We start from the raw sequence: 24,172 nt of genomic DNA, 5'->3' as shown, positions 1-24,172 counted from the left end.
CCCGCTCCCACTGACGTCAGCCCTACCGGTTCTGAGTCTGTGAGCGTTCCTGCTGTTCCTACTCCTAGTGGCCCTGCCCCCGGTGAGGAGGCTAGCAGCACTCCCTGCGATACCATCACCTCCGAGACCGTCTACCCCGTCGCCACCGAGACTGATGCTCCCTCTGTCAGCACCACCGATGTCCCCCCTGTCATCACCACTGCCCCCGCTGTCAGCTCCGAGCCCGCTCCCAAGGTGGTTACCATCACCACCACTGTGAGCGTCGCTGTTTGCGAGCCCTAAATCAGTCAACTACATGGGCTGAAGATTACGAGACGATCGCAATGGCAGAAACGCTCAATATGCCTCGTGTAAATACCTAATTATAATTCTAATTCGCCTGGTTTTACCCCGATCATGCGTCAATGCTCTTTGCGTGGGGCTTGCGATCTGGGGGAGTACATGGTTCACTGACAAGGAAACTTACGTTCTGGTTGTGTTTTAATCTTTTTTTGTGGATTCCCTTCAATGGAGTACATTCATTTTTTTACAATATACCTACTACTGCCTGTATAGTACTTGACGAATCTTAGTAATATAACGAGCATACTGTTCTCAACCCAGTTCAAGGCCGTATAACCTTATGCAGATTTACATTAGAAAGCCATTTTTTTTTGTTTTTTTTTTGTTTTTTTTTTTTTTTTTTTTTTTTTTTTTTTTTTTTTTTTTTTTTTAATAAAAAAAAAAAAGAGGGAAACTACGTAGTATCAACGAGAGATCATCACCCCCCATAGAATAGTCATACATAGTCCTCTCCCTATGGACAACATGACAGAAAACAGCCTGCAGAGTATCCACATGAAAAGCCAACGGCTAACGAGTGTCCTAAAATGCAACCGTGGACTGGATATCACTAGCTGATGTGACCTAGTCGATCACAATAAGAAGCGTTTATGTGATTAACAGAGCCTGCTTTTCTAAAATTGGGTTTTCGAAAAGGGATACCGAATCGAGCCGTTAGAAAAAAAAAAAAAAATAGTCGGATGCCGGCTTTCAGACTACTTATTCCTATTTCTGGGCGCGACGATCATCCCAACTATCGACGGGACGGACGAATTTTTGTTCCTTTTCTCCGTTCAGGAGATGGTCCGAATAGGGTAGGGAGTTGCGAGGTTTGGATTGAGGACTTTTATTATTTTCATTTTCATTTTTAGTGGTTTGTGAGCCGGTCATGAATGTTCCAATTATAAACCCATATTATGTATGCAACATACTCCGTCTGCAATGGGGAAGTAGACTAGTAAGTAGACGGTTGATGTTTGCTGATCTCCTTTGTCATCATTTTGCTTTTTCTTTATTCCTTGATGAGACTCGCTAATACTTTTGGAAGTGTATGTAGATGGTGTCATTCATTTCATGAAGCTTGAGATTCCTCCTATCTTTGATCCACTTCGAGTGTCATGAATTGTCACTCACCTTGTCGCTAGAGGCGGTACAACGCATTGAGACGGTTTTTTCGCGTAGAAGCTTCTCGTGTAGTTCGGTGCTGCATATTGGTGCACGAGGGGGTCGGATAGAGTGCATACTCTGCTATTCACTGCGTTAGTCTAAACACTGACCGTTTGGATAGATAGCATTCGGGGTTGTAGTTGCCATGACAAGCATGAAATCATTACTGGTTCAGCGTGAGAAAGAAATACCTTTAAACTCATTGACCCACCTCTTCAGGATCCTTCATCTCGTGATCTGACGAGTTGCGCTTCTCAGGTGGTGGCGACGACCGCTTTGCGGCGTTGTCTTCCTGATCAGTCACTCTCTGTCGCTTTTCACTACGGACGGATACAGAAGAGGTGTTACGCCGTCTGCGGGCAGCAGGAGCATATCGCTGAATAGAGCGACGTCTCTTCTTTTCCCTGTTGTGGCTACGGCTGCGACTGCGGGAATCATGACGGCCCGGACTGGAGCTGGTGCTGCGAGAACGGCCTCGTCCTCGGCTGCGGCTACGGCTGCGACTGATACTCCTCGAGTACCGACGTCTGCGGGTATCATCGCGATTTCTGCTGCGGCTGCGACTCAAGCGGCGATCGTCACGGTTCTTGCGGGCCTTTGCAAAATCAGCGGTGGATTCTTTCTTATCAGCTCTTGAAGAATAAGGCGAAGATCTTCTCCGTCTGGCGCTTCTATCACCCGGCTCACGCGACCTAGAACGAGATCTGGAATAAGAGTCTTTTCTGCGCCGGTCCTTGGGAGCAGGGGAACGGGATGAACTGTGGGAAGAAACGGATCTCCGTCTCCGTCGGTCTCTTCTGGGAGTACGTGAGCGTGAGGAATCACTGCGGGAAATGGATCTAGCTCGATCACCGTAATCAGGACTACGTCTCCTCGGCCTCCTGTCTCTGTCTGGAGATACAGAGCTGCCAGGCGATCGGCGACGCCTGTTTCTGTCCCTGCTTGGCTGGCGTTCGCGACGAGGGGGTGGTGAGCGAGACACGGAGGGAGAACGGGAGCGGCTTGGTGATCTAGAAGGGCGACGGTTCCTGCGCGAACCCGAGGGAATATAGGAGTCGAACTCGCGGCGTGAAGGCCGGTCCTGGAAGCGATCACGGCTGCGACGTCTGTCAAAGTCTCGACCCCCTCCGCGGCCACCACCACGCCTTCCACCTCTTCCCCGCTCAGAACGTTCCCTCCGCCTGACCTCCTCTAGTTCTCGTTCTCGGACCCGTTCTTGTTCCTTTTGCCGGCGAGCTTCTTCCGCCGCTTTTTCGGCTTCAATCTGTGATACAGTCAGTAGGGTAGAAGCGTTGCTAGGTATACTGTAACTTACCTTCTCCTGTATGAGTTCGAGCTTCTTAGCCTCCAAAAGCTCCTTCGGGACACCCTGAGGGTTTTCTTGCGCACTGAGGCATAGGGACCAAAGCTCCTTGCAAAACTTGGCAGTATCCTTATCCAAGAAACCCGTAAGCTGGATCTGCAACGACTTGACATCGGGCTAGAGATGAATGAAACAATTAGTATCATCGCGGAGTTCGTAAAGAGACGCAACGTACAAATCGAGATCCTTCGAGCAAATTGAAACAAAGCTCAATCACGACATCATCCTCATTTCCTAGGATCTCCGATATCTTTCCGGCAATCCATCTGTGACAGGGTCACGCGTCACGGTTAGCGTTGAATTGACGTTCGGGGAAAGCTCAGTGCACTTACTTCTTCATGACCTCGATATTGACCTTGGTCATGTCCACCTTCCGACTGAATTCGGGAGGGAACTTGGTCTGCCTCAGGAGCTTGGCATCTACGCTGGCCGCCATGCTTGCAAGCTGGTGGTCTGATATCGGACCTGCACTGGCGTTGGGGAAAGAGAACGCGTGAGACTCCAGTTATCAAGCGATGAGACTGCGCTGTTGGCCGCACCGACAGGCCGTAGCGCAAGGTAAGCTCGGTGAAATGTCGGGCCGGGCACCATCCAATGATACCCGATTGGGAAGTGCTGGAAAAGACTCAAGTAGGCGCTGTCTAAGGACCACTATTTTGATGAGGATAGGTCGAACAGAGCCTGGTTTAGTTCTTTTTCGACTACTATTGGCTTGTTGATGTGTGATTTCTGATTCTAAAAGTCATTACGGGCTATCACGTACTCGGACAGGCGCATAGTATCCACATTGCATTGATATTCAGCGGAACGCGTTCCGAGTAGCTATCGGCTTCATCTTAGTTGTATTGCATGTTATCATTGAAGGATTAGCGTAGTAGGGAATACATAGCCCTTTCAACCCACTATTGAATACATAAAATAAACATCATATCATACATGAGTACTTCATAACCACCCAAGGGAACAATGACACCAATATCCTTCCTAGTACTATCAATGCCCAAGCTCCATCAGAACACGATTCACATCCTCTCTCGCACGCGCCAGCTCCTCATCAACGGTTCCATCGGCATGCCGCGCTTTAATCTCGTAGTGTAAGTCGACGAGCTCCTTTGCGCGCTGGAGATCGTCATTTGCTTTTTCGCTTTGCTGGCTTGGGACAGCAAGGCCGCTATCCGCTGGAGAGAGCTCAGCGGGTATCCTTTCGTGAACAGTGACGAGTGCGAGGGCGTCATTGTAGTCCTGGACTCGTTAGCATGAGGAAGACTTAATTCCAGGAACTGGCCTTGTTGATTTGATTGAGCTACCATATCAAGGGATAAAAAGGCTACATACGCAGACTCGTAATGAGGTCAAGTCGGATAGTATTTCGGCTACTTGCATATTGATGAATGTGTATCTTGGTGTTGCAACCTAAGAAGAGTGATTTGCGAAGCTATAACAGTAAAGCTATCAGTATGAGAAGTAGTGAGAGCAAAGGGAATGTCTTGGCAGATATGCAGTATGCAAGTTCTACTAGTCTATGTAAGATGCATTCGATATGAGACTGTTTCATCCTTTGATAGAAGTCTATTTGTTTATCTTTCAGCAGTGACGTAAGAAGTCACCCAGTCCTGGATGGCGATCATGTTAGACCTAAGACGAGGAAGGATACTAATAATTTCGAATTTCCCCACAAAGTGAAATCCCCAGATAGTAATGTCCATGAGTCACCACCAGCATTTCCTATCAATTAAATCTACTACACGGGTAAACATATAGACAGATCGCAGGCATGAAGCTCCGAGACTCGGAGAATCCGAAGGCTTCTCCGCAGAAAGACTTCGGCCCCCAGTTCCGGCGCATCGGCTCTTCCCCGACGGAAATCACCTATATTAACATTGCCCCGTCCTCTCTCGCACACCGGCCCCTCATATTCGCTCAATTACATAAAATATAATTGCAATGGCAGCCTCAATTAAGGCCAATTGTCGCAAGGTCATTTGCATTGGCCGCAACTATGCGTGAGCTTCTTTCCCCGAGAATCATCCTAGGTAGCTCGTACGTCAGGCTAACGCTTATCTGCGAAGCGACCATATCACGGAGCTCAAAAACACCGCACCCAAGCAGCCGTTCTTCTTCTTGAAGCCCGCTTCGGCCATTCTGTGTCCTGGCGAGGGCCCCGTCTTGCGTCCTAAGGGAACAAACCTACACTATGAGGTCGAATTAGCGCTGGTGATGGGCAAGACACTTCGGGATCACGACCCGAACGATGAGAAGGGAGCTTTGGATGCTGTTCACAGTCAGTCCCCAGCGCTCGGATTGTTTCTTCTTTTCTCAAAAGGCAATTCACAGACAGTTTTGGATGGCTAATAGTCCATTGTCTCCTACAGGCTACCTTCTCGGCATTGACATGACCGCCCGCAACGTACAAGACGAAGCTAAGAAGAAGGGTCTCCCATGGTCCATTGCGAAGGGATTCGACACCTTCCTACCTGTCTCTCAAGAAATTGCCAAGTCGCGAATCCCCAACCCTCACGATGCTTTCCTTCGTCTAAGCGTCGGCTCCCAGATGCGCCAGGCCGACTCGACCGGGTTGATGCTTTACCGGATCCCAAGACTGCTGGCCGAGATCTCGCGGGTTATGACTTTGGAGAAGGGTGACGTGGTCCTGACTGGCACACCGAAGGGTGTCGGAGAGGTAAAGGCCGGAGATGTGATGAGAGCTTCCATAGAAGTCGACGGGAAGGAGATCGAGGAAGGCCGGATTGAGGTTGAGGTAAAGGATCGGGAGGGCCGTTACCTGTACGCTGAGACTTAAGCTGTTGATGAATATGTGATTGTATGAAGTTCCGTTACTCAAGATATACATACCTCAATGCAACACTTCATTGTGTGACCTTGCGCACATCCGGATATACGATACAAAGAGGTTTGATTCATGAATTCATCTCAAGAAGATCGTCTTCATCCACTGGTACTATAGGTATTACTCTTCGCTTTCTCTTCTTCTTGTGCTTGATCGGAGTGTTAGGCTTCGAAGCCTCCCCGGGTTTTCCTGAGCCTGCCTTCATTCGAACAGGCGATTTGACCGTTTGAGACTTCTTCTCATTGAGCTTGTTATGCATGACCTCGGCCAATACATCCCACGACCATCCGGCAGCATATAGCTTCCTTTCCATCAAATCTCGGGTAGCGGTATCTTCTAGTCCATCTACAAAGGCCTTTGCAATATCGCTGCTTTTCATCCACAAAGGCAATTGAATGCGGGTATCTATGGCATACGACCAATACGCCCCCAGCGGTCTCGCATTTTGTCTGAAGAGACGGTGCAAGTTCTCTTGCCCCTGCATGGCCATTCCATTGAACAGGCCTAATTCAGTACTGCGCCGTCCTTCAATCGAACTAGACCTGGATGGGCCCCATGTGGTCTCGGACAACGCCTGCAAAGAGTTTCCCCGTTCTCGCGCTGAAGCGGTGACATCCTTGGGCCCTGAGTCAGGAACAAGTATGTCAGACCCTACTCGAGCCATATCTGCTCTCGATCAGTTGACCAAATCGACAATACCCCCACCCCAAGCAACACGCACGAGTGCAGACAACTTCATACATGGCGAACAGAAGGCCTGAACCATACCAACTAGGAGGTAAATACTTACCGGCATTGCCATGAGATCCTCCTAGTAGTTCATTGACTCGAAAAGAACCCTTCTCCTGGGAAAATATCCTCCGAACCTCATTCATGATCTCTGTCTTCATGGACTCCAATACAAGGGACAACCCTTTCGAACGCGCAGCACACTCGTTCCCAACATTCTCAAGTTCCGCCTTCAATCTTCCGTTCTCAATTTCCAGGGCCTCGACGCGCCTGATCAGATTGTTGGTTCCATGTGTGATCCTAGTGTCAAGACACTGGAGATTCTTAATAGCATTCGTCTCCGCTTGCTTCACTTGTCGACTCAGTTCCTTGACGTTCTGGTTCACGTCGTTGATAGTGTCTACGGTTGAGCTAAGGTCGGCTTTGGCTTTATGGATTTCATCGGCCAGGTGAATGTTTTCGCGCCGGATTTCGTAGGCCCATAGGAGGGAGGAGGGAGTTGGCTCCCACTGATGCGGAGAGGGTTCCATTCGGACTTTATGGAATAATTAAGGCTGGTTTTGACAGGCAGGCAGTACACTAAATGAATCGGGAAGATATAGCAGGGTGTCTTAAAGATGGAAGCATTGTACGGTGGGAACGTGGGTTGGGGGTGGTCATCCCACCAACACAACAATTCAGGTCTAAAACATAAATCATGGATGGTATTACCTCTTTGTCTATTGTACTGAAAGTAGGTACACAACCACCCCAACGTCATGATCGTCTAATTGTCCACCCAAACTGCCTGAATGAACAAATCAATTTTTGGCCCGACCTTTCGATTAAGTATGTGCAGCATCCTTAACCAACCAGCGCGAGCTAGGTACAAAAAGGGAAAAAAGTTGGAAAAAGGCGGAAGAGAAACCATGAATTACAGCAATAATTCGCACAAACATGTCGCATCTCCATAAGCAAGAAAACATAGGAAACCATAAACAGCAACCAACAGAGACGCCCTCCGTTAGCCGCCGCGAGTAAAAATAAATGCTGGAGACACAGGAAGCCACTTTTGAAGGATTCTCCTTTGCCAAGAGAAGCACGACGATGTCATAACGCCTTTTCCACCGCAGCTTACCCTTGGACCGCTATTGGCAACTGCGATCGTAGTCCGCATCTTGAGGTATAAAGGTGGGGGTGTTTAGATGAGGTCTGTTGAGCAATTAGCGAAAGGCCCTGTGGGTCAAGATTGACTTGGGGAAGACACTTACCAGCAACGTTCATGGGCATCTCCTCGATCTGGGTGCTGTAGAACTGCTCGATCTCACGCATCATGCGGACATCGTCAGCAGTGACGAAGTTGATGGCAACACCCTTACGACCGAAACGACCACCACGACCGATACGGTGAATGTAGTTCTCACGGTTGGCAGGCAGATCGTAGTTGATGACCAGGGAGACCTGCTGGACATCGATACCACGGGCCAAAAGGTCAGTGGCGATCAGGACACGGGAAGAACCAGAGCGGAACTCCTTCATGATAACATCACGCTGAGCCTGCTCCATATCACCGTGCATGGCGGAAACAGTGAAGTCACGGGCAGTGAGCTTGTCAGTGAGCCAGTCGACCTTGCGGCGGGTGTTGCAGAAGATGACGGCCTGGGTGATGGTGACAGTCTCGTAAAGATCGGAGAGGGTGTCGAGCTTCCACTCCTCCTTCTCGACAGCAATGTAGAACTGCTTGATACCTTCAAGGGTAAGTTCCTGCTTCTTGACCAGGATACGGATGGGGTCGCGCATGAACTTGGTGGTGACCTCAAGGACATCCTGGGGCATGGTGGCAGAGAGCAGGGTGACCTGGGTAGACTGGGGGAGGAGCTGGAAGATGTCGTAGATCTGCTCGGTGAAACCACGCTATTTATTTGATCAACACTGTGTGTTCCATGGGCGTTCAAGGGCGGGTAGTGACTTACAGACAACATCTCATCAGCCTCGTCGAGGATGAAGAGCTTCATGCTGTCGGTGCGCAGGACACGGCGCTGGATCATATCGTGGATACGACCGGGGGTACCGACGACGATCTGGGGGCCCTCACGGAGAGCGTTCATGTCATCACGGACAGCAGTACCACCAATACAGGCGTGGCAGTTGATGCTCATGAAGTCACCAATGGCAACAACGACCTTCTGGATCTGCTGAGCCAACTCACGGGTAGGGGCGACAATGAGGGCCTGGCAGGCCTTCAGGTTGGAGTCGATCTTCTGGAGAGCGGAGATGGAGAAAGTGGCAGTCTTTCCAGTACCAGACTGGGCCTGGGCAATGACATCGTTACCTACAACCGGTTAGTTGACCACTCATTAACCCTAGAAGACGGGAAACCCTACCCTTGATGATGGGGATGATGGCACGCTGCTGGATAGCAGAGGGACGCTCGAAACCATAGGCATAGACACCTGGAAAAAACCCCCCGTTAGTACTTCCTGTTATTGACGTCCTTCTGGTCGAAAAAAAGGTATCACATACCGCGAAGCAGCTCAGGCTTCAGGTCCATGGCGTCGAAGGAGTCGGTGATATCATCGTAGTTAGACTCGATGAGAGCTGTTGGTGTGAAGAGTCTGATTAGCCTGGTTCTTGAAGTCTTGACAGTTGATGCTTGTTCTGTGTGGTGTGGTGCTTTTGTCTTTTTTTTCCTCTTTGACCCGACATCGAAGAAAAAAAAAATGACCAGCGCCACAAAAAAACCAAAAAAGTCCGTCGAATGGACTTAGAGACAAAAGTTATGGAATCCACGATAAGAACATACCCTCAGGGACTTCTTCCAATCCTTTATCGGCAGACATGATTGCGACTGTTGTAGAGAAATGATCACAGGCGAAGAACTGTGACCGGAAGACAGTGGGGTTTTGGGTGTGAACTGAGTGAGGGTTTCTTAGCGACAAACGATCCCAGTGGGGTGGCCGCCGTCGCAGAAAATCAAAGTCGGAAGAACTTTCACGGAAAGGAGAAAGACTAGACCTAAAACTCTCAAAAAAAAGAGAGAGACTTCACAAGATCTAGTAGATGTGGGAGTTGAATGAATATTTTATTTCACTGACTGTGTGGAATAGGGAAAGAAGAAGAAGGAAAAAAAAAAAAGAACAAAAAGAATAGCCAACCTTTTTGTCCTTCCTTTCTTTTTTTATTTTTATTTTTTTTTTATTTTAATTTTTTTTTCTTCTGCTGCTGCTTCTTTCCTCAAGCCGCAAAATTTTAAAATTTTTTTACCGGGTTAGCGCCAATCAGTTCTGCCCAACGGATCTATACCGCCTTCCGTAAATAGTAACCTACCCACGTTTTTTGCCTGGTGCGTTTTTGCCTTCGCGGTTTGATTCGAGCCTGTCATAATTTTTATAATTTTTTTTTTTTCTTATTTTCTATGATGGTTACTATCGGAAGTAGAAATTTTGCCATCAGAGTCATTCGATTTTGCCGGTTTATAGTTTATCGCCCCTTTTAATTTGTTCCAGGGGTTTGCACTGGACTGGCTTATTGTCCTTTGGCTCTTTCGCATTTCTTCATATTTCTTTTCTGTTGGCGGGCAGTATCAAACCCCACCCGAAAGGGAAGGCCTAACGCTTGTTTCCAAAATGCCGGACATCGCTTCACTGGACAACCACGATTTGGTCGGGCATGATGCAATTCCCGGCCATCCTTTGGGGGTGAAGCCCAGTGGCAATGCTTTGCTTGCCCAGGAGAATCTTCGTGCTGCGATTGGAACCTTCAATTTGTTACCCGATGAACTGATCTTAATATTACTAGAGTGTCTTGATGGACGCAGTTTGCTGCGTATCGGGCAGACATGTAAAGCCTTCTATGCGTTTACTAGAGCCGAGGACTTTTGGAAGTCTCTTTTCATTGGGTAAGAATTTTATAGATTGGAACTTCCTCTTCCATTGTGCTTCTTTTTGTTGGATTTTGCGATTGTTTTTGATGTATATCAGTTCTGGAACGGGATAACTGGGAACGAATTCTGGGATGCGTGTGATCGTATAGGACCAGGGATATTGCCCGTGCTGTGCAGCCTTTGTGTTATGCCTATCGTATAATACTAGAACTTCAGTAGCTGGTCGTGTACTAAGATTGTTTTAGATCTCCACCAGCCTCGTTTACCTGGCAAGGAACATGGCGGTCTACCTATCTCAACATCCCTTCATCTAAAGCAGCCATCCTAGACTGCTCGACGTTGTACTCGGATGCCCTACACCGTCCCTTCTACTGCGCGCATATTTCCTTGGACTCCTACGTCACCAACATCCCGCCCAGAAACCAAATCGCTCGTTTGCCGAACCTCTCCCCGCTAGAATTTCATGAGAAATGGTCCGACACTCCATTTATCCTGACCGAGCCTGTCAAAGAGTGGCCGGCCTATCGAACCTGGACCGTTGAGTCGTTGTTATCGAAATATGCGGAGACGGTATTCCGTGCGGAGGCTGTGGACTGGCCGTTCAAGACATACGTGGAGTACATGAAGAACAATTCGGACGAGAGCCCTCTCTACCTATTCGACCGGGCTTTCGTGTCCAAAATGGACCTCAAGGTCGGTCAACCCGATGAGGAGCCCGACGCCACATATTGGCCGCCACCATGTTTCGGAGAAGACTTCTTCTCCGTCTTGGGTAATGACCGCCCTGATAGGCAGTGGCTGATCATTGGCCCCGAGCGGTCAGGAAGTACTTTTCATAAGGATCCTAATGCCACTAGCGCCTGGAACGCGGTAGTCCGCGGCTCCAAATACTGGATTATGTTTCCCTCGTCGTCCAAACTCCCCCCACCTCCAGGAGTCTATGTCTCCGAGGACCAGAGTGAAGTGACATCCCCTCTGAGCATCGCAGAGTGGCTTCTAGGATTCCATGCCGAAGCCCGGCGCACACCGGGCTGCATCGAAGGTATCTGCCAGGAAGGAGAGATTCTGCATGTGCCCTCGGGTTGGTGGCATTTGGTGGTAAACATCGAGCCGGCCATCGCAATCACACAGAACTTTATCCCGCGTGCACACTTGACCGCAGCTTTGGACTTCCTGAGTAACAAAGCTGATCAAATTTCGGGATTCAGAAAAGATGTTCACAACCCTTATGAGCAGTTTGTGAATAAAATGCACGAGGCCCACCCAGATTTACTTGAACAAGCACTTGATGAGCTAAAAAAGAAAGCTGAGGGCAAAAAGCGGAAATGGGATGAAATTGTCCACGGAAAATCAGAGCAAGACGATGCTGGAGACTCAGCTGAAGCAGGTGGATTCAGTTTTGGATTTGGAGATGACGGGAGCGACGTGGAGGTTCCCTGATCCATAGGTTTGATTATGACTGATGAACAAGACCGACTCCAGGTCAGAAATACAAAGACACCATTATGTGATATGCGGTATACGCTATTGAGCGGCTCACCGCTAAGCTTTGCCAAGCTTGAAACTTTCCACTAATTCTGAGACGCAACAATTATCTGAAAGGGACTGATCAATGGCAAGCAACGGTCTTTGCAGCTGACATATTCTCCCCGAACACAAGATACCCTACGAATGCTCCAACGGCAACTGCAATCATGACCAACCCATTATACGTCATGAACAGCAACCTGGCCAATTAGTATTTAGATCGAGGATCTGTCACCAGAAGAAGGGGTTCGAGCTCACATGATAAAGAAACTATAGAAGACTTGCACAGCATATAATGCGGCCATGATGAGCTTTCCCCGCTGCTCCACAACCCTCCTGTTGTCCCTACCTACAAGTAGCGGTGAGCTTTCGTCGCAGGAATGAGGAGCATGGCTTGAAGGGGCGGTGGCCGGGGCAGATTCGCCGACGTTCTCATTGCCTTCAAGGTGTCAATGGAATCTGACTCAACCAAGCCCCCTGACAGATTCTCCCCTCGAAATGATTGTATATCGCATAGTAAAAGCAATAGATAAAATATAAGGCTTACCTCCCACAGCAGGCGTATTGAACGCATTCAGCCGTTGTGCATGCGCTGCCTCATACCGCCTAGTCAATTGTCGAATACCCTCGTAACCCGCCGTCAAAAGCACAATAACAACCAAGGAGACAAGGAGGGAGAAGGGGCCGTCGACACGCCACTGGCGGAATATAATGCAAAGGTCTTTAGAGGACCATGTAAAGAGCATCTAGCGTTGCTGTCAGTTAGACCCGTCATAGATTACCCCAAGTACATCCCAACATAATAAATTATAAGCTCACATTCATATTACACTGTCCTCCCATGTCCATATCCCCATGTCCATGACCATGGTCCATATCCATCCCCGCGTGGTGCATTGAGTGGTCCATATTGTAATATCAGCCTGATAGCTTAGGAAGTACGGAATAAGAAACAGATCTTCTTATAGAGAGAACAGGAGACTATTCGAAAGGTATAGCACAGAGATATTTCCCAAGTATTTAGCAAGAAAAGCAGCACAGGGTTGCTGACGCCATCAACTCCTCCCTAGATAGGCCGCCGCACATGTTGGACTGATTGACCGCCCGGCAATTCAGCAATGCAAACTAGCCAAACACCATCGATAAGACGTGCGGCCAAATCCAGACCTTACCTCTTTCTTTCCCCGTTCTAGATCGATCGAGCAGGCCAATTGCCAGGAAGAACCGTGGAAATACAGCTCAAGTCCAGTCACGAGAAATTTTACAACCCCGTTTAGTAAACCGAATTCTGAACATCGCGTGCAAAGCGAAGCAACAAGCATGACGGAATCCGCCCCTCCGCCCTCCGTCCCCAACACGACCGCAACGCCGGCAGGCCCAACAACCACCGCAAGTCAATCCACGGCCTCCAACAACAACAACAGCAATGGAACAGCATCGGCTCAGAGCGGCGCCAACCGCGGCCTACCATACTATGAGAAACTGCGACGCGAGCTACGCGACACGTTACAGAAGAAGCGATTAATGGATAAGAGTATGGTATGTTGCCTATTGGATTCATCCCGTGCGGCTTGTTACATCTCCCATAGTTTAGAAGGCCATTTCTTTACCTATTACAGTGCTAATACAGGCGGACATGCAGGCCCAACTCGAAGATCAAATCTTTCGCTTCGAACAATCCTACCTCGAAGAAACAACTGCCGGGAACATCATTAAGGGATTCGATAATTATATCAAGGGCTCATCTAGCGGTGCCGGCGCTGGCGGGTCATTGGCGCTTTCTGGAGGCGTAGGTGGCGCCAGAAGAAAGGCACAGGTGACGGATGCCGATCGCGTTTTCTCGAGAAGCTCGGCGAGCTTTATGCGGGTATGCTCTTTCTTTTAGCCGCAGTCTTTGGTCAGACCACGGGAATCAATGGCTAATATTATCGAAGGATTCGACACCATCATCTGTTCAGACTACGCCGTCGCATGCCCCAACCCCGACATCTGTCAATGGATCGTCAGGGAAACCGAATGGCGATTCTTCTGCGCCTGGAAGTGTGAAAGGAGGATCGTCTTCGTCGAAGAATAAGAAAAAGTCAAATGCTAATAAGGATAAGAATGATGACGATGATGAAGCGGGAGATAAGCCACCCACGAAGAGGTTGAAAATCAGCTACGGAAGGGATTGATCAGTCGATTTTAACGGGAGTTTCGAGTTGATTGCTTGGGTTTATCCTGCTTTAGATATGGGATTACGGATCGGATCGGTGATGGAGCTTATAAGGCGCTATGGCTTTGGCTTTTTGATTCAGCTAACGAACATCTGCATGGACTTTTTCTTCTATATACTCTCAAGATATCCTTTGTATTATCAAGCGCATAGCTTATCAAAATTACCTCCAAAGAGAATGATACACGTATCGCCCGAAAACACTTGACTACAGTTGCAAACGGTAGGTAGCAACCTCATACGCCCTTAACTCAATGCCAACATCCGTGGTTTCCTTACCCTTGGTAACGGCAAGCGCTGTCTCATTATCCTCAAGTATGTTGCACTTCCAGACCTTCTTGACTGGCAACCTAGAGTGAATAGTGCCCCGGCTCTTACCGCCAAGTGACTCGTAAATACGCAGGATAATGCTCTTTCCTGCGCGACGGGGTAGGTTATCTCGGGAGACATCATCGTCATCTTCACCACGCTTAACCACATCCAAGATGAGCGATGGGGAGCCGCTGATGGAGAGAGAGTTAAAGATATCCTTATTCTCAGAGCCAAATGCTGACTCAAGAACAAGTGGATGGTTGAAATTGTACCCTGCTCGGATGGTGCGCGAATCAAGAGGCCCAGCGTGAGGCAGGATCGCATATCGTATGTGATGACGGCCCATATCAGCGTGCGCGTCCGGTGCTTTGGGTGCTCGGAGCAGAGATAGACGCATTAGGTTGCCACAGGTTGCAAAACCGTATTTGGAGTCATTCAGGACCGACACGCCATATCCATTCTCCGACAGATCGGCCCATTTGTGGCAGCACACTTCAAATTTGGCCATATCCCAGCTAGAAGAGTCAGTCGGGTCTAACTTTCATAGTGAACAGCGATTTGCTTACCTGGTGTTGTAGTGTGTTGGTCGTTTGATGATCCCATATTGGGTCTCGTAGGATGCTTCTGTATTTGTGATGTCCACAGGGAACTCTACCTTGAGGAATTTCATAGTCTCTCGCCACTCAACCTCACTATCAAACTCTACGTATGATGGTTCATCTCCGGCAACAGCAGAAAGGCTGATTGTTGTCTTAGCCCAGCTGTTCTCACTGATCTGAGTTTCGGTGACGACACTGGCGCGATATGGGTCGTTCTCAGCGATGGTCGTTCTACTGGAGTGCAACTCCTTCCTTGACTCCAGATGGAAAACTTCAACATCCCAAGCTTGCCAGTAAAGCGGCTTATCATCAAAGATAACCAGCTGCCCAGCCTTGCCGCCCTTCGCGATCACCTCGCGATCTGCCTCAACATCGAATAGGGATGTGATCACACCATTGTGGATGTCAACCCTCAACTTTGTATTCTCAAGGCGGAACACCCCAGGCCGGATCTCCGACACGGTCACTCGAGTAGAAGTGGCTGGGTTGGCACGATACTCTATGAGACCCGTCTTCCCGCTAACCACGGCATACTTGCGGCGGTTTGCTTCTTCGAACCCAGTAGGGAGCTTGACAACCTCCGAACGGTGCCAAGGCAGAGTGTTGATTGCTACAAGGCTCTTGGAAGGTTTCTTGTCTCCGAATCCAAGAGACTCAAGGGCTTGTCTCCTGACTTTCTGGCCGGTTTCGAAGATCTCGGCATAAAGTTTGTCAGAGTCATCGTAGCACATCTCGATGGAACTGCCCGGCAGACAGTCGTGGAATTGACATAGGAGCACGCCCTCCCACATATCATCTATCTCCTTCTTGGGATATCGATAATTGCCACTAGATTGCGAGACAGACGCGAGGGTGGCCAAATACTCGATCTCCCGAAGCAAGAACTCAGACTTGCGATTATTTCTCTTGGTGTTCGCTTGAGTAGTATATGTACCCCGGTGTAGCTCGAAATAAAGCTCACCATACCATGTAGCGAATTGTGTGCCCTCCTCAACCTTCTTCTCTAGTCTTGCGAAGAAGTCGTCCACTGACTCGCCCATCTTTACGCGTGGAAGCAGGCCTGTCTTATCACTCAGGCCACGGCAGCGGCGCAGCTTCTCCAAATGCTCGAAAGTCGGCCCACCTCCGCCGTCACCCTTTCCGAACACAAGAAGCGATGTGCTATCGTTGTCCATGGACTTGTGCTGCGTGACACTGCGTTTCACATCACCGAAGTGAGCCGACGCAGTGTACGTCTCTGATGGCGCCATATGGCACATAACTTGGCTGCCATCAAGCGCAACCCACTGGAAGGTAGTGTGTGGGAAATTATTTATGTTATTCCAGCTAAGCTTCTGGGTAAAGAAGCGACTCATGCCAGCTAGACGGCAGATCTGGGGGATCTGCGTTGAGTAGCCAAATGTATCGGGTAACCAAAACGTCGTACAACGCTCACCGAAGTGGCTTTCAAAGAAACGCTGGCCATAGAGGAACTGTCTCACCAATGATTCTCCACTGGGCATGTTGGTATCATGCTCAACCCAGCTACCACCAATCGGTTGGAAGTGACCCTTCTTGATCCATCCCTTCACGCGGTCGAAGACTGAGGGGTAGTATTGTTTCAACCATTTGAATTGCTGTGCCTGCGAGCAAGTAAAGCGGTGTTCCGGATATCTCTCCATCAAATCACACTGATTTGACCATGAGCGAGCCACTTTACGCTTAGTCTCTGCCCAGGGCCACAGCCAGCACGTATCGATATGGCAATGCCCGATTCCGTAGACAATTGGTTGTGTATCAGTATCATACACCTCCGATGAATCAACTTTGTCACCGAGGTATCTCCTGGCGATCTTACGTCCTTCCTTGATGGATTCCTGGCTCCCACTACCAGCAATGAAAGCGTCCATAATAGCGTTAGCTACTATGTTGGCTTCATGGGATTCCCAGGAATCTCCAGGAAACTCTCGAGCAGCATCTACATGATGTTAGAACAGCTAGTCAGTAGACACAACGGAGAGTGGATAAAACAAAATGCAGGTTTGAACTCCATACCTCCGATTATCCAGAAATCATAGAACAATGCTCGCGCCTCAAGGTTAACAGCTGTGATCTGTGCTTTGTGCAGGGTAAAATATTTATCAGGAGCTGGTGGTTGAATCGAATCCCCGCCAGGTGCATTGCCAAACATCCCATTACAAGCCATTTCGATATAGAAGGTATGCTCTTTCCCATCGCGCCAGGCGTCAGGGATGATCCACTCGATACGCTCCCCGCCACCAGTGAGGCCTTGTAGCGGGTGACCATCTTCGGTCCAGACTAAACCCTCATTATTCGCATCCCAATGAAACTCCAGCCGCTCTTTTTGACGTAAGTCCTGAGGAACTATCAAGTGGATGCGGAACCAGTGAGTAGACCAACTAGGACCAAATGAAGCACCGATATGTGTTGGCTTGAAGTCATGTGAGGTTGCCTCTTCAAACGTAGGGCGCTCTAAATTCGGGACCGAGTATACGGAGAGCTTAACGTGGTCTTTGTCAGAGTTCACGGCTTCATAGAATTTACTGTAGGGCATTAGACACATGTACTAGTGGCGTGACTAGCGATTATGTTTACATACGAAACGAGATTCTGTCCCTCGTACTGGCCGTTAGCTGTAAACTGTCTCAAACGATCTGTATAGATGCCATGAATGCGTTGACCGACGGGGCCGCTTGGAGCTCGGGGGAGAGAGCTAGAAGCTTGTCGCGGAACGTCTCCACCCATGATAACGGTTCCGATCAATTGTGGGTAATGATTAAGCTTATCAGTATATCAGAGAGTGATGATGTCTGCATCGGAGCAGGGATAGAGGATGGATGTTAGAGAGTGTGTCAATTGAGAGAGACAGCAAGAGAAGGAGTGGAGGGGGGGAGGAAAGGCAAAAGAGCTAATCACTTCCAGGGTGGGATCCAGGAACGAAACAGCAGGTGACGCCGTTTGCATTCCAGCTACGACGTAAATGCGGAGAAATCCTGTGACCTGGCCATGGCGGGGAAACCTCCAATCCGGATGAGAATGGAATGTGCCCATTGGAGCCAAGAACCAGCACCTACCTACATGATGTATCACCGATACTAGTATTCAGGTCTTCTTGGGTTCAAACATCCTATGAGCACAAGTACAAAATAAGAACTTAAGATACTCATAGGGGAAAAATTCTATACTAATAACGCTACTTTTCCTAGCTCTGCCCGGAATCCCAGACTTGAAAGCTAGCCAAACCTGTTCAGAGGCCCCAAGTGCCTCATCACATTCAGTCAACAAAAGAGCGAATCGCTAGCGTTCATGCAAATTCATCATAACTCAGGCAACAATAGTAAAGGTGTATCGAATGTCATGCACATAAACAATCAATTCCCCCAGGAATCTAACCATAACGCCTAGCGTAACTACCTCCGGGATATCGAGAATAAGAATATGGAAAGTGTACAGGGAAACTCAGAAGAAATGGGAGGAAAGAAAAGAAAAAAGACTGCAAGAAAAAAGTGGGGGAGTAGATAGAGAAAGACAGAAGGTGAGACGGGCCATAAAGTGGATCAACGATGTAGATGATACAAGATGCAGTAAGACGACTAATCTGCCAATGCCACTAGTTATGCGCAGTCAGATCCAGGGATCAACCCGACCGTAGGTAGTGTATGGGTTGACCGGACCAATTAGTCTGATCTTGGATTTCAATTGTCTTCGTCTTCGATCGACCTGAGCCTGAATTATCTTCTGTCTCGCTCCATCCAGCGCTATTAGGACATGGCTCGTTCCATCCTGCAACACTCTCACGCAGAATCGTGTGCCTTGCTGTAGTGTAGAGCATGTTGATTGTCCGGTCTTCGAAGATGTTTCATATTGAAAGGTTGTGGCCTGTTTCCGATATTTCGGAAATCTTACATTGCCCCTTTGCCGATAACTGATCCTCTTTTCACGTCCGGGCTTCTCCCGCGTGACTGGTCCATACCTTTGGTAAGTTGAAATGCGAACGACTGGCTGTTTCTTCTGATAGGATTTTATCGAGTTCACTGTTCTATCGCTTTCGTCCTCACTTGAACTGCTGCCCATCGAGAGCCGCTTCAGGTCGGCAGAGAGATAGAGAAAGTTCTGCTGTGGCCCTGTGCTTCCACGATCGGAATAGTTAGAGTAGTTGCTAGAAGAAGTCTTCCGGGAACATCTGTATTCTTCAGGAAACTCAGAGGGGGCTGTCGACGCTCGTGGTCGTCGCTTGGGCTTGGTTTTATCAATGGAGTTCTTGGATAGCCTCCGTTGTACATAGGAGCGGATAGATTTGCGTACATCAAGCGCAAGTGCTCGCTTGTCAGGCGAAGTACAACGAGGACTTATCTTCGTAAAGTCGAATGCTGCTAGGTTCAGCCGATTGCTGTTCTGCTTCCGAGGCGCAGGTGGAAACTTGGGATACCCAGGCGGCAGGTCTGATGGCATCGCAAGCTCTGGGAAGAACTCCCACTTTTTTTCTCTAAAATAATGATTAGGACCGGCGCGAGTTGCCGTCGGTAAAGGCCGAGGACGGTGATGATCATCACACAATGTGGTGAGCGTCAGAGGTGATGGTTCTGGTTTGTTATAAGGCTTGACGGGGGAAGAGCGATCTATACTAGAGATAGGAGAATGTTCGACGAATTCGTCCAGAGTATCCGAGGGTGAACGAACACAAACTGGGTAGCCTTCTGACGACGCATCAGACGTACGGCGAGTTTCAAAGCTGACATCTGTGCTGCTGTCGTCGCTCCATCCCATCGAACTCTCCATCGAGGGTGTCTCGGGTAGTGGTTTCGCAGGCAGCTCGGGCAAAGGCTTATCCAACCGAAGTGCTGACCGAGCAGCAGGCTGAGGTGTATATGGAGGCACGACTTTCTCTAGTCCCTCGAGTGACCGAGATGGTCTCACTGGAGGAGCCTGTCTTGGGACAGCGAGAGAGTTCGGTGAAAGCATGGCTGAGATCTATATTTAAATAGTGTTCGTGGTGGAGAAGAATGTTCTATCTGTCCCTTCCCCGAGGAAAGAGGGGAGGTAATCGGGACAGGACGGCGGTGCGAGAAAGAGGTGTTGATAATAAGCAAAGTAGTCCAAGAAGCAAGCAACCACGCCTGTGTCACTTGGAATATCGAATAGGGCGAGATTATGCCCGATAGTGCCGTACAAGGCTTCCAAATCCCAAAGCTCAATATTATTTATTCTTAACTGCGTGATGACGGTCACAAGACCCCGGTCCCCGCAAAGTCAGCTTGTGGCTTGAGCCCTAATCCTGGCCTGCAGAAGAATTCCCAACAGCGGACCACGCGGGACCATCTTTCTTTAAGAAATAAATAAAATGAGCGAGGCCTTGGGGGGTGCAGGTAAGAAGAAATAGAAGCAAACAACCGACAAAGAAATTAGAGATAGTGTGATATAAAGGGGTGGAAGATGCAGCTAAACGAGGCAGCCAGTTGGGGAATCATAATAATACTCGAGTATTATTATCCACATCCCTGGATAGAAATATCCGGAAATGGCAGCCCAAGAAATAAGAGACTCATCCAAAGTGTTGTGGTCTGGTCGTGGGTCTCCTGCAGGATTGCCATGGTCGTGGTCATCATGGGCAACAATAACCTCATGGACCGACGACAGGGTGACACACCCATGCAAGGGATACTCTGGTTTTGCAGCGCTTGCACCGATATCAACCGCCAAATCGACTATCGCAATTAATAGATGACGAAAGAGTTCGTCCTAGAAGCATAATTTCTGGAACACGGGAAATAAACTCATTACTAGAACTAGTCGATAGAGGTTATGTGGCATCTAGAAAGGGTTGAAAGTATAGCGCTGAAATATATCCGAAAAGGTAGACCTGGAAGGTCGTGCCCGCAGCGCAGCAAAGAAATCGTCCTTGGGGTTGGACAACACCGCACTGAGCAGGTGGATCCGGTACCTGCCGTGGTGCCCAGTCCCCACACTCTTAGGGGATCATCGTCCTTGACACCGCAATTCCCTTGAGGCCGATCCAAATGAGTGGAGCGTTCACTGCACCGTCAGCAACCAGTATGAACTCGAAGGAAGTCGAAGGCCACTAAACTTCTGTACCAGCGCTCGATCGCGTTAGACGCTCCATGTGTTCATTCTCCACAACAAAGAAAACATTCTATGCCATGAGCCGCCACATTCCTAGTCGCCTTTTCGCCCGATACTAGTGACAAATGCGAGGACGGATAAGAATCGTATCCGCGTGTTCTCACTTTTCTTTTTCCTATTCCTCTTTTCCTCAAGAGGCTCAACTTTAAAATGGCTATGTATCTGGGTTGCGCTGGTCCATATACGCCTAGAGTCTTCGTCCGCCACAGAACACTGGATTCATGCCACCCATACAGTTGGATCTGTCACATTTAGCGTCTTGCGGTGAACACCGCTTAAATCCTATCTCGAAATTAAACTTCCAGTGACAGTGTCATCGACTCATAGTACAGGAACAAGATATGACGGTGTAAAGCAAGAAAGAGAACCCCTCTTCCATTTTTCCTCCATGTGGACCTCAAAAACTCTCCTCCTGATTCCAAGGACTTGGAGCTGGGCCCGGATATCGTACCACGCTAATTCGGATAACCCTAACCGTCACCTCTAATGCCTTATGTCCTCCGATTGTTGAAGTTCCTTATTCAAATAGCTCAACTTTTTTCTTTTCCTTGTGTAACAGGGAAATCCTCATTGCCCCTCATGTTGGTATAACAATCATTCAGTAGGACGAAGCATGAATTGACTATGGCTGAACTTAGTAGACTAGTACCTACCTGTCTGTTCGCTGTGATGGTAGTACCCGTTACATGCAGCAAAAAGTTTCGTAGTACTAGAATCTCTACCAAAACCCAATTATTGCTACGTTTTACGCATTATCAAAACGTAATGCAGTTTGGCTAGTTAGAAGTTATTCTCGGCTCTTTAGGTAACACCTCGAGCAAGAAAAACTCCTGTTCAGAGCGGAAGTGCCCCGAGCCTGACCATTCTTCACACAATGAACTGAATTAAGCTTGAAGTTATGGATAAAGATTACTTGGTGGAAGGTTACGAATTTGGTCCATCACCAGGAGCTCATTTCTGAGATTTTCCATAAATAGCTGAGTTGGTTCCCAAATGGGGAATTTCACGAAACATCATTACTCAGGTGACAGCCAGGCGCATAACATCAGGGAAGGGGTAATTAAATAAAATAAAACGAAACTTGAGGAAATGCAGAACACATCACACCTCCTGTGAGCGAATTCTTTTTTGCATGCACACGCTAGAAGCGATGGTGCCGAATGCCACCCATGGCAACCCAAGGATATGGACACATTCTTCCATTATTCAAAGACAAATTGTCTTCTAGGCCTTACCTGATTTGTTCACAATGAATGAGACTTGAGGCATATCCGCGCAGGCTTAGCAAGCTATAACTTACCTACGCGACTAGCCCGGACACCAATATGACAGTTTCTGGGATCTCCCTGGAACGGGTTCCTCTATCCCTGCACTAGACCCACTGTGATGGTAGTAGCTATCCCCCATGGTTCATGCTCGTGTCTGATTCCCAGCCTTTCAGTCATTAGTTTCCGTGTCGCTCGCGTAATCACATCTGTCCTACCCAGGATACCTCAGACATCATCCTAGTCTTCTGGGTATCCCTGTGCTGCAAGCAACCCCTGTTCGGTAAGGCCGCTTGGAGCGGCTGAAAGAGACTGGCAGTATCCCAAGCGTGGTTCGGACATATTTCGAATTAGGGCTCGATCAGCCCTTGATAAGTCCAAGTCGCGGCCGAGGGAGCACTGTCACCGAGCAAGGTTTCATTTATCCCGAGAACAGCTGACTGGCTCGTGCTATCCCTGGTGATCCAGGCTTCCGACAGGGGGCAAGGGATGCCCCCCGTGAAGCGGAATAGGAGATACACCCGGAGTTAACAGTAAACTTGCGTTCTGAGGTCCAACCCGTCACCCAGAGGATGTGTTAGATCGGAGCATCGGATCATAAAATGATAGATAAAGTCCCCGTTCTAAAACATAGATCAAGGGGTTTGGAACCTACTATACCTAGTACAGCTCAGGCTACCCTATCCACGTAGAAACTAACACTCAACCCTCCCCAACGATATGATACACAAGGTTACTATGTGTGCATGCACGGTAGTTCCTTTTCATATGTTGATACGCAGTTACTAACTCATGGAAAGAGAGTCTAGACGGTCTTGTTAGCTTTTAGCAGGATTCCTTCTCAGAAAATGGCAAAAAAAAAAAAAAAAAAGAGTAAATGACCGTAGGTTAGGTTACTAGGCCCCAGATATGTCCCATAATCAGTAGTGTCCGTCAGCAGTAGCACAATAGGTCCAACCAGCGACGCCACTTTATGGAATTCTTTGATAGTTTGTTACTGGTGACCAGAAACGTGGCGATAGAGTTTGGCCTAACAAATCCTCCCTACGTACAGTATGGCGTACTCGCATGCATTCTTCCGGAATGCATCCTCCTGGGCATATAATTAGCAACACGACCGCCTTGTGCTTCGTACCAACCGATAAATGATGCCTGGTGTTATAGACTGTATGTCGCTCTTCTTGATTGAGCAGCTCCTTAATCTACTGTGTAATTTGTAGTAACTTACTAGGAAGGAATACTACTAGCTAGAACGTCGATAGAAGAATTAATGAGTGGCGGGGCGTGAGTTGCTCCTAGTGTCGGTGCATAAATCGCATCGTAAAGGTTCATAGCCCTGGCGAGTCCAGTGGAGTTTATGATTTACGAAATCAAATCCGGATAGTCGTGGAAGAAGATTTAACAGTGACCAAACCTCGGACATTCAGAGCCCTACCTTGCCCAATGCGAGGGTTGCATGTACACCTCTTACTGTTGAACTTGAAGGCACCAAAATAGCTAGTGAGATGGGGTATTTGGCCTCTAACGCTTACATCAACTACCATACATTGAATAGTTGAAACAGTGCAAGTGCAAACTTCCAAGGGGTGGCGAACGGGGGAAAGATCCGGGCCACATAGTATGTACAGTAAAACCACGTGTGGCCGAAGGATCAGACGCCTTTGTTAGCTTTCCTTGGAATTAACAAAGAGGACAACCAAAATAGGATCAGCAACGGACAGGTTAGGGAGGTTTTCCTCTGCTCTCAAGACACTAACCGCTACATGGGATCATTGCATGTCGAGTGATATTGATATACTCTTTGCTCTTTCCCTAACGTAACC

The 24,172-nt window shown here is 48.5% G+C and overlaps 11 protein-coding genes across 11 annotated transcripts in view; 4 read left to right on the top strand and 7 right to left on the bottom strand.

Moving 5' to 3' along the window:
- Window positions 1–612, top strand: part of BDV37DRAFT_241510 (putative cell wall protein) — a 3,317-nt gene extending 2,705 nt beyond the window's left edge. The window contains exon 2 of the mRNA XM_032081196.1: window positions 37–612. Coding sequence (XP_031944633.1) covers window positions 37–282 — 246 coding nt within the window. The 3' untranslated portion in view covers window positions 283–612. The remainder of the gene's footprint in view (window positions 1–36) is intronic.
- A 586-nt stretch (window positions 613–1,198) lies between these two features.
- Window positions 1,199–3,332, bottom strand: BDV37DRAFT_241507 (PWI domain-containing protein). Its single transcript, XM_032081195.1, has 5 exons — window positions 3,184–3,332; window positions 3,027–3,117; window positions 2,804–2,968; window positions 1,680–2,752; window positions 1,199–1,569 (listed from the first exon to the last, which is right to left on the bottom strand). Exons 1-4 carry the CDS (start codon window positions 3,285–3,287, stop codon window positions 1,688–1,690), a joined length of 1,425 nt encoding a protein of 474 aa, XP_031944632.1. The 5' UTR covers window positions 3,288–3,332; the 3' UTR covers window positions 1,199–1,569; window positions 1,680–1,687.
- A 411-nt stretch (window positions 3,333–3,743) lies between these two features.
- BDV37DRAFT_241504 (uncharacterized protein) lies at window positions 3,744–4,451 on the bottom strand. Its single transcript, XM_032081194.1, has 2 exons — window positions 4,187–4,451; window positions 3,744–4,093 (listed from the first exon to the last, which is right to left on the bottom strand). Exons 1-2 carry the CDS (start codon window positions 4,232–4,234, stop codon window positions 3,845–3,847), a joined length of 297 nt encoding a protein of 98 aa, XP_031944631.1. The 5' UTR covers window positions 4,235–4,451; the 3' UTR covers window positions 3,744–3,844.
- Window positions 4,452–4,795: 344 nt separating this feature from the next.
- On the top strand, window positions 4,796–5,651 carry BDV37DRAFT_280216 (fumarylacetoacetate hydrolase family protein; the record flags this gene model as incomplete). Its single annotated transcript, XM_032086514.1, has 3 exons — window positions 4,796–4,854; window positions 4,921–5,132; window positions 5,224–5,651. The coding sequence occupies 3 exons, from the start codon at window positions 4,796–4,798 to the stop codon at window positions 5,649–5,651; spliced, it is 699 nt and encodes a 232-aa protein (XP_031944630.1).
- A 118-nt stretch (window positions 5,652–5,769) lies between these two features.
- On the bottom strand, window positions 5,770–6,958 carry BDV37DRAFT_280215 (uncharacterized protein; the record flags this gene model as incomplete). The annotated part of the gene is made up of 2 exons (XM_032086513.1): window positions 5,770–6,365; window positions 6,421–6,958. The coding sequence occupies 2 exons, from the start codon at window positions 6,956–6,958 to the stop codon at window positions 5,770–5,772; spliced, it is 1,134 nt and encodes a 377-aa protein (XP_031944629.1).
- Window positions 6,959–7,691: 733 nt separating this feature from the next.
- tif1 (putative eukaryotic translation initiation factor 4) lies at window positions 7,692–9,533 on the bottom strand. Its single transcript, XM_032090418.1, has 3 exons — window positions 9,211–9,533; window positions 8,792–8,860; window positions 7,692–8,739 (listed from the first exon to the last, which is right to left on the bottom strand). Exons 1-3 carry the CDS (start codon window positions 9,245–9,247, stop codon window positions 7,943–7,945), a joined length of 903 nt encoding a protein of 300 aa, XP_031944628.1. The 5' UTR covers window positions 9,248–9,533; the 3' UTR covers window positions 7,692–7,942.
- Window positions 9,534–9,884: 351 nt separating this feature from the next.
- Window positions 9,885–12,006, top strand: BDV37DRAFT_30974 (putative F-box and JmjC domain protein). Its single transcript, XM_032090417.1, has 2 exons — window positions 9,885–10,305; window positions 10,536–12,006. Exons 1-2 carry the CDS (start codon window positions 10,034–10,036, stop codon window positions 11,728–11,730), a joined length of 1,467 nt encoding a protein of 488 aa, XP_031944627.1. The 5' UTR covers window positions 9,885–10,033; the 3' UTR covers window positions 11,731–12,006.
- On the bottom strand, window positions 11,815–12,864 carry BDV37DRAFT_30970 (low-affinity Cu transporter). The gene is made up of 4 exons (XM_032090416.1): window positions 12,637–12,864; window positions 12,365–12,563; window positions 12,076–12,256; window positions 11,815–12,017 (listed from the first exon to the last, which is right to left on the bottom strand). Exons 1-4 carry the CDS (start codon window positions 12,724–12,726, stop codon window positions 11,900–11,902), a joined length of 588 nt encoding a protein of 195 aa, XP_031944626.1. The 5' UTR covers window positions 12,727–12,864; the 3' UTR covers window positions 11,815–11,899.
- Window positions 12,865–13,030: 166 nt separating this feature from the next.
- On the top strand, window positions 13,031–14,116 carry BDV37DRAFT_30944 (chromatin modification-related protein EAF6/MEAF6). The gene is made up of 3 exons (XM_032090414.1): window positions 13,031–13,356; window positions 13,460–13,684; window positions 13,752–14,116. Exons 1-3 carry the CDS (start codon window positions 13,138–13,140, stop codon window positions 13,989–13,991), a joined length of 684 nt encoding a protein of 227 aa, XP_031944625.1. The 5' UTR covers window positions 13,031–13,137; the 3' UTR covers window positions 13,992–14,116.
- Window positions 14,066–17,875, bottom strand: ams1 (alpha-mannosidase). Its single transcript, XM_032090415.1, has 4 exons — window positions 17,543–17,875; window positions 16,978–17,486; window positions 14,911–16,900; window positions 14,066–14,859 (listed from the first exon to the last, which is right to left on the bottom strand). The coding sequence occupies exons 1-4, from the start codon at window positions 17,686–17,688 to the stop codon at window positions 14,241–14,243; spliced, it is 3,264 nt and encodes a 1,087-aa protein (XP_031944624.1). The 5' UTR covers window positions 17,689–17,875; the 3' UTR covers window positions 14,066–14,240.
- A 269-nt stretch (window positions 17,876–18,144) lies between these two features.
- Window positions 18,145–20,098, bottom strand: BDV37DRAFT_241490 (uncharacterized protein). The gene has a single exon (XM_032081193.1). The coding sequence runs from the start codon at window positions 19,903–19,905 to the stop codon at window positions 18,568–18,570; it is 1,338 nt and encodes a 445-aa protein (XP_031944623.1). The 5' UTR covers window positions 19,906–20,098; the 3' UTR covers window positions 18,145–18,567.
- Between the last annotated feature and the right edge of the window lie 4,074 nt (window positions 20,099–24,172).

Source organism: Aspergillus pseudonomiae, assembly GCF_009193645.1.
Source record: "Aspergillus pseudonomiae strain CBS 119388 unplaced genomic scaffold BDV37scaffold_12, whole genome shotgun sequence".
Lineage (NCBI taxonomy): Eukaryota > Fungi > Ascomycota > Eurotiomycetes > Eurotiales > Aspergillaceae > Aspergillus > Aspergillus pseudonomiae.
This window is presented reverse-complemented; position numbering and strand designations above follow the sequence as displayed.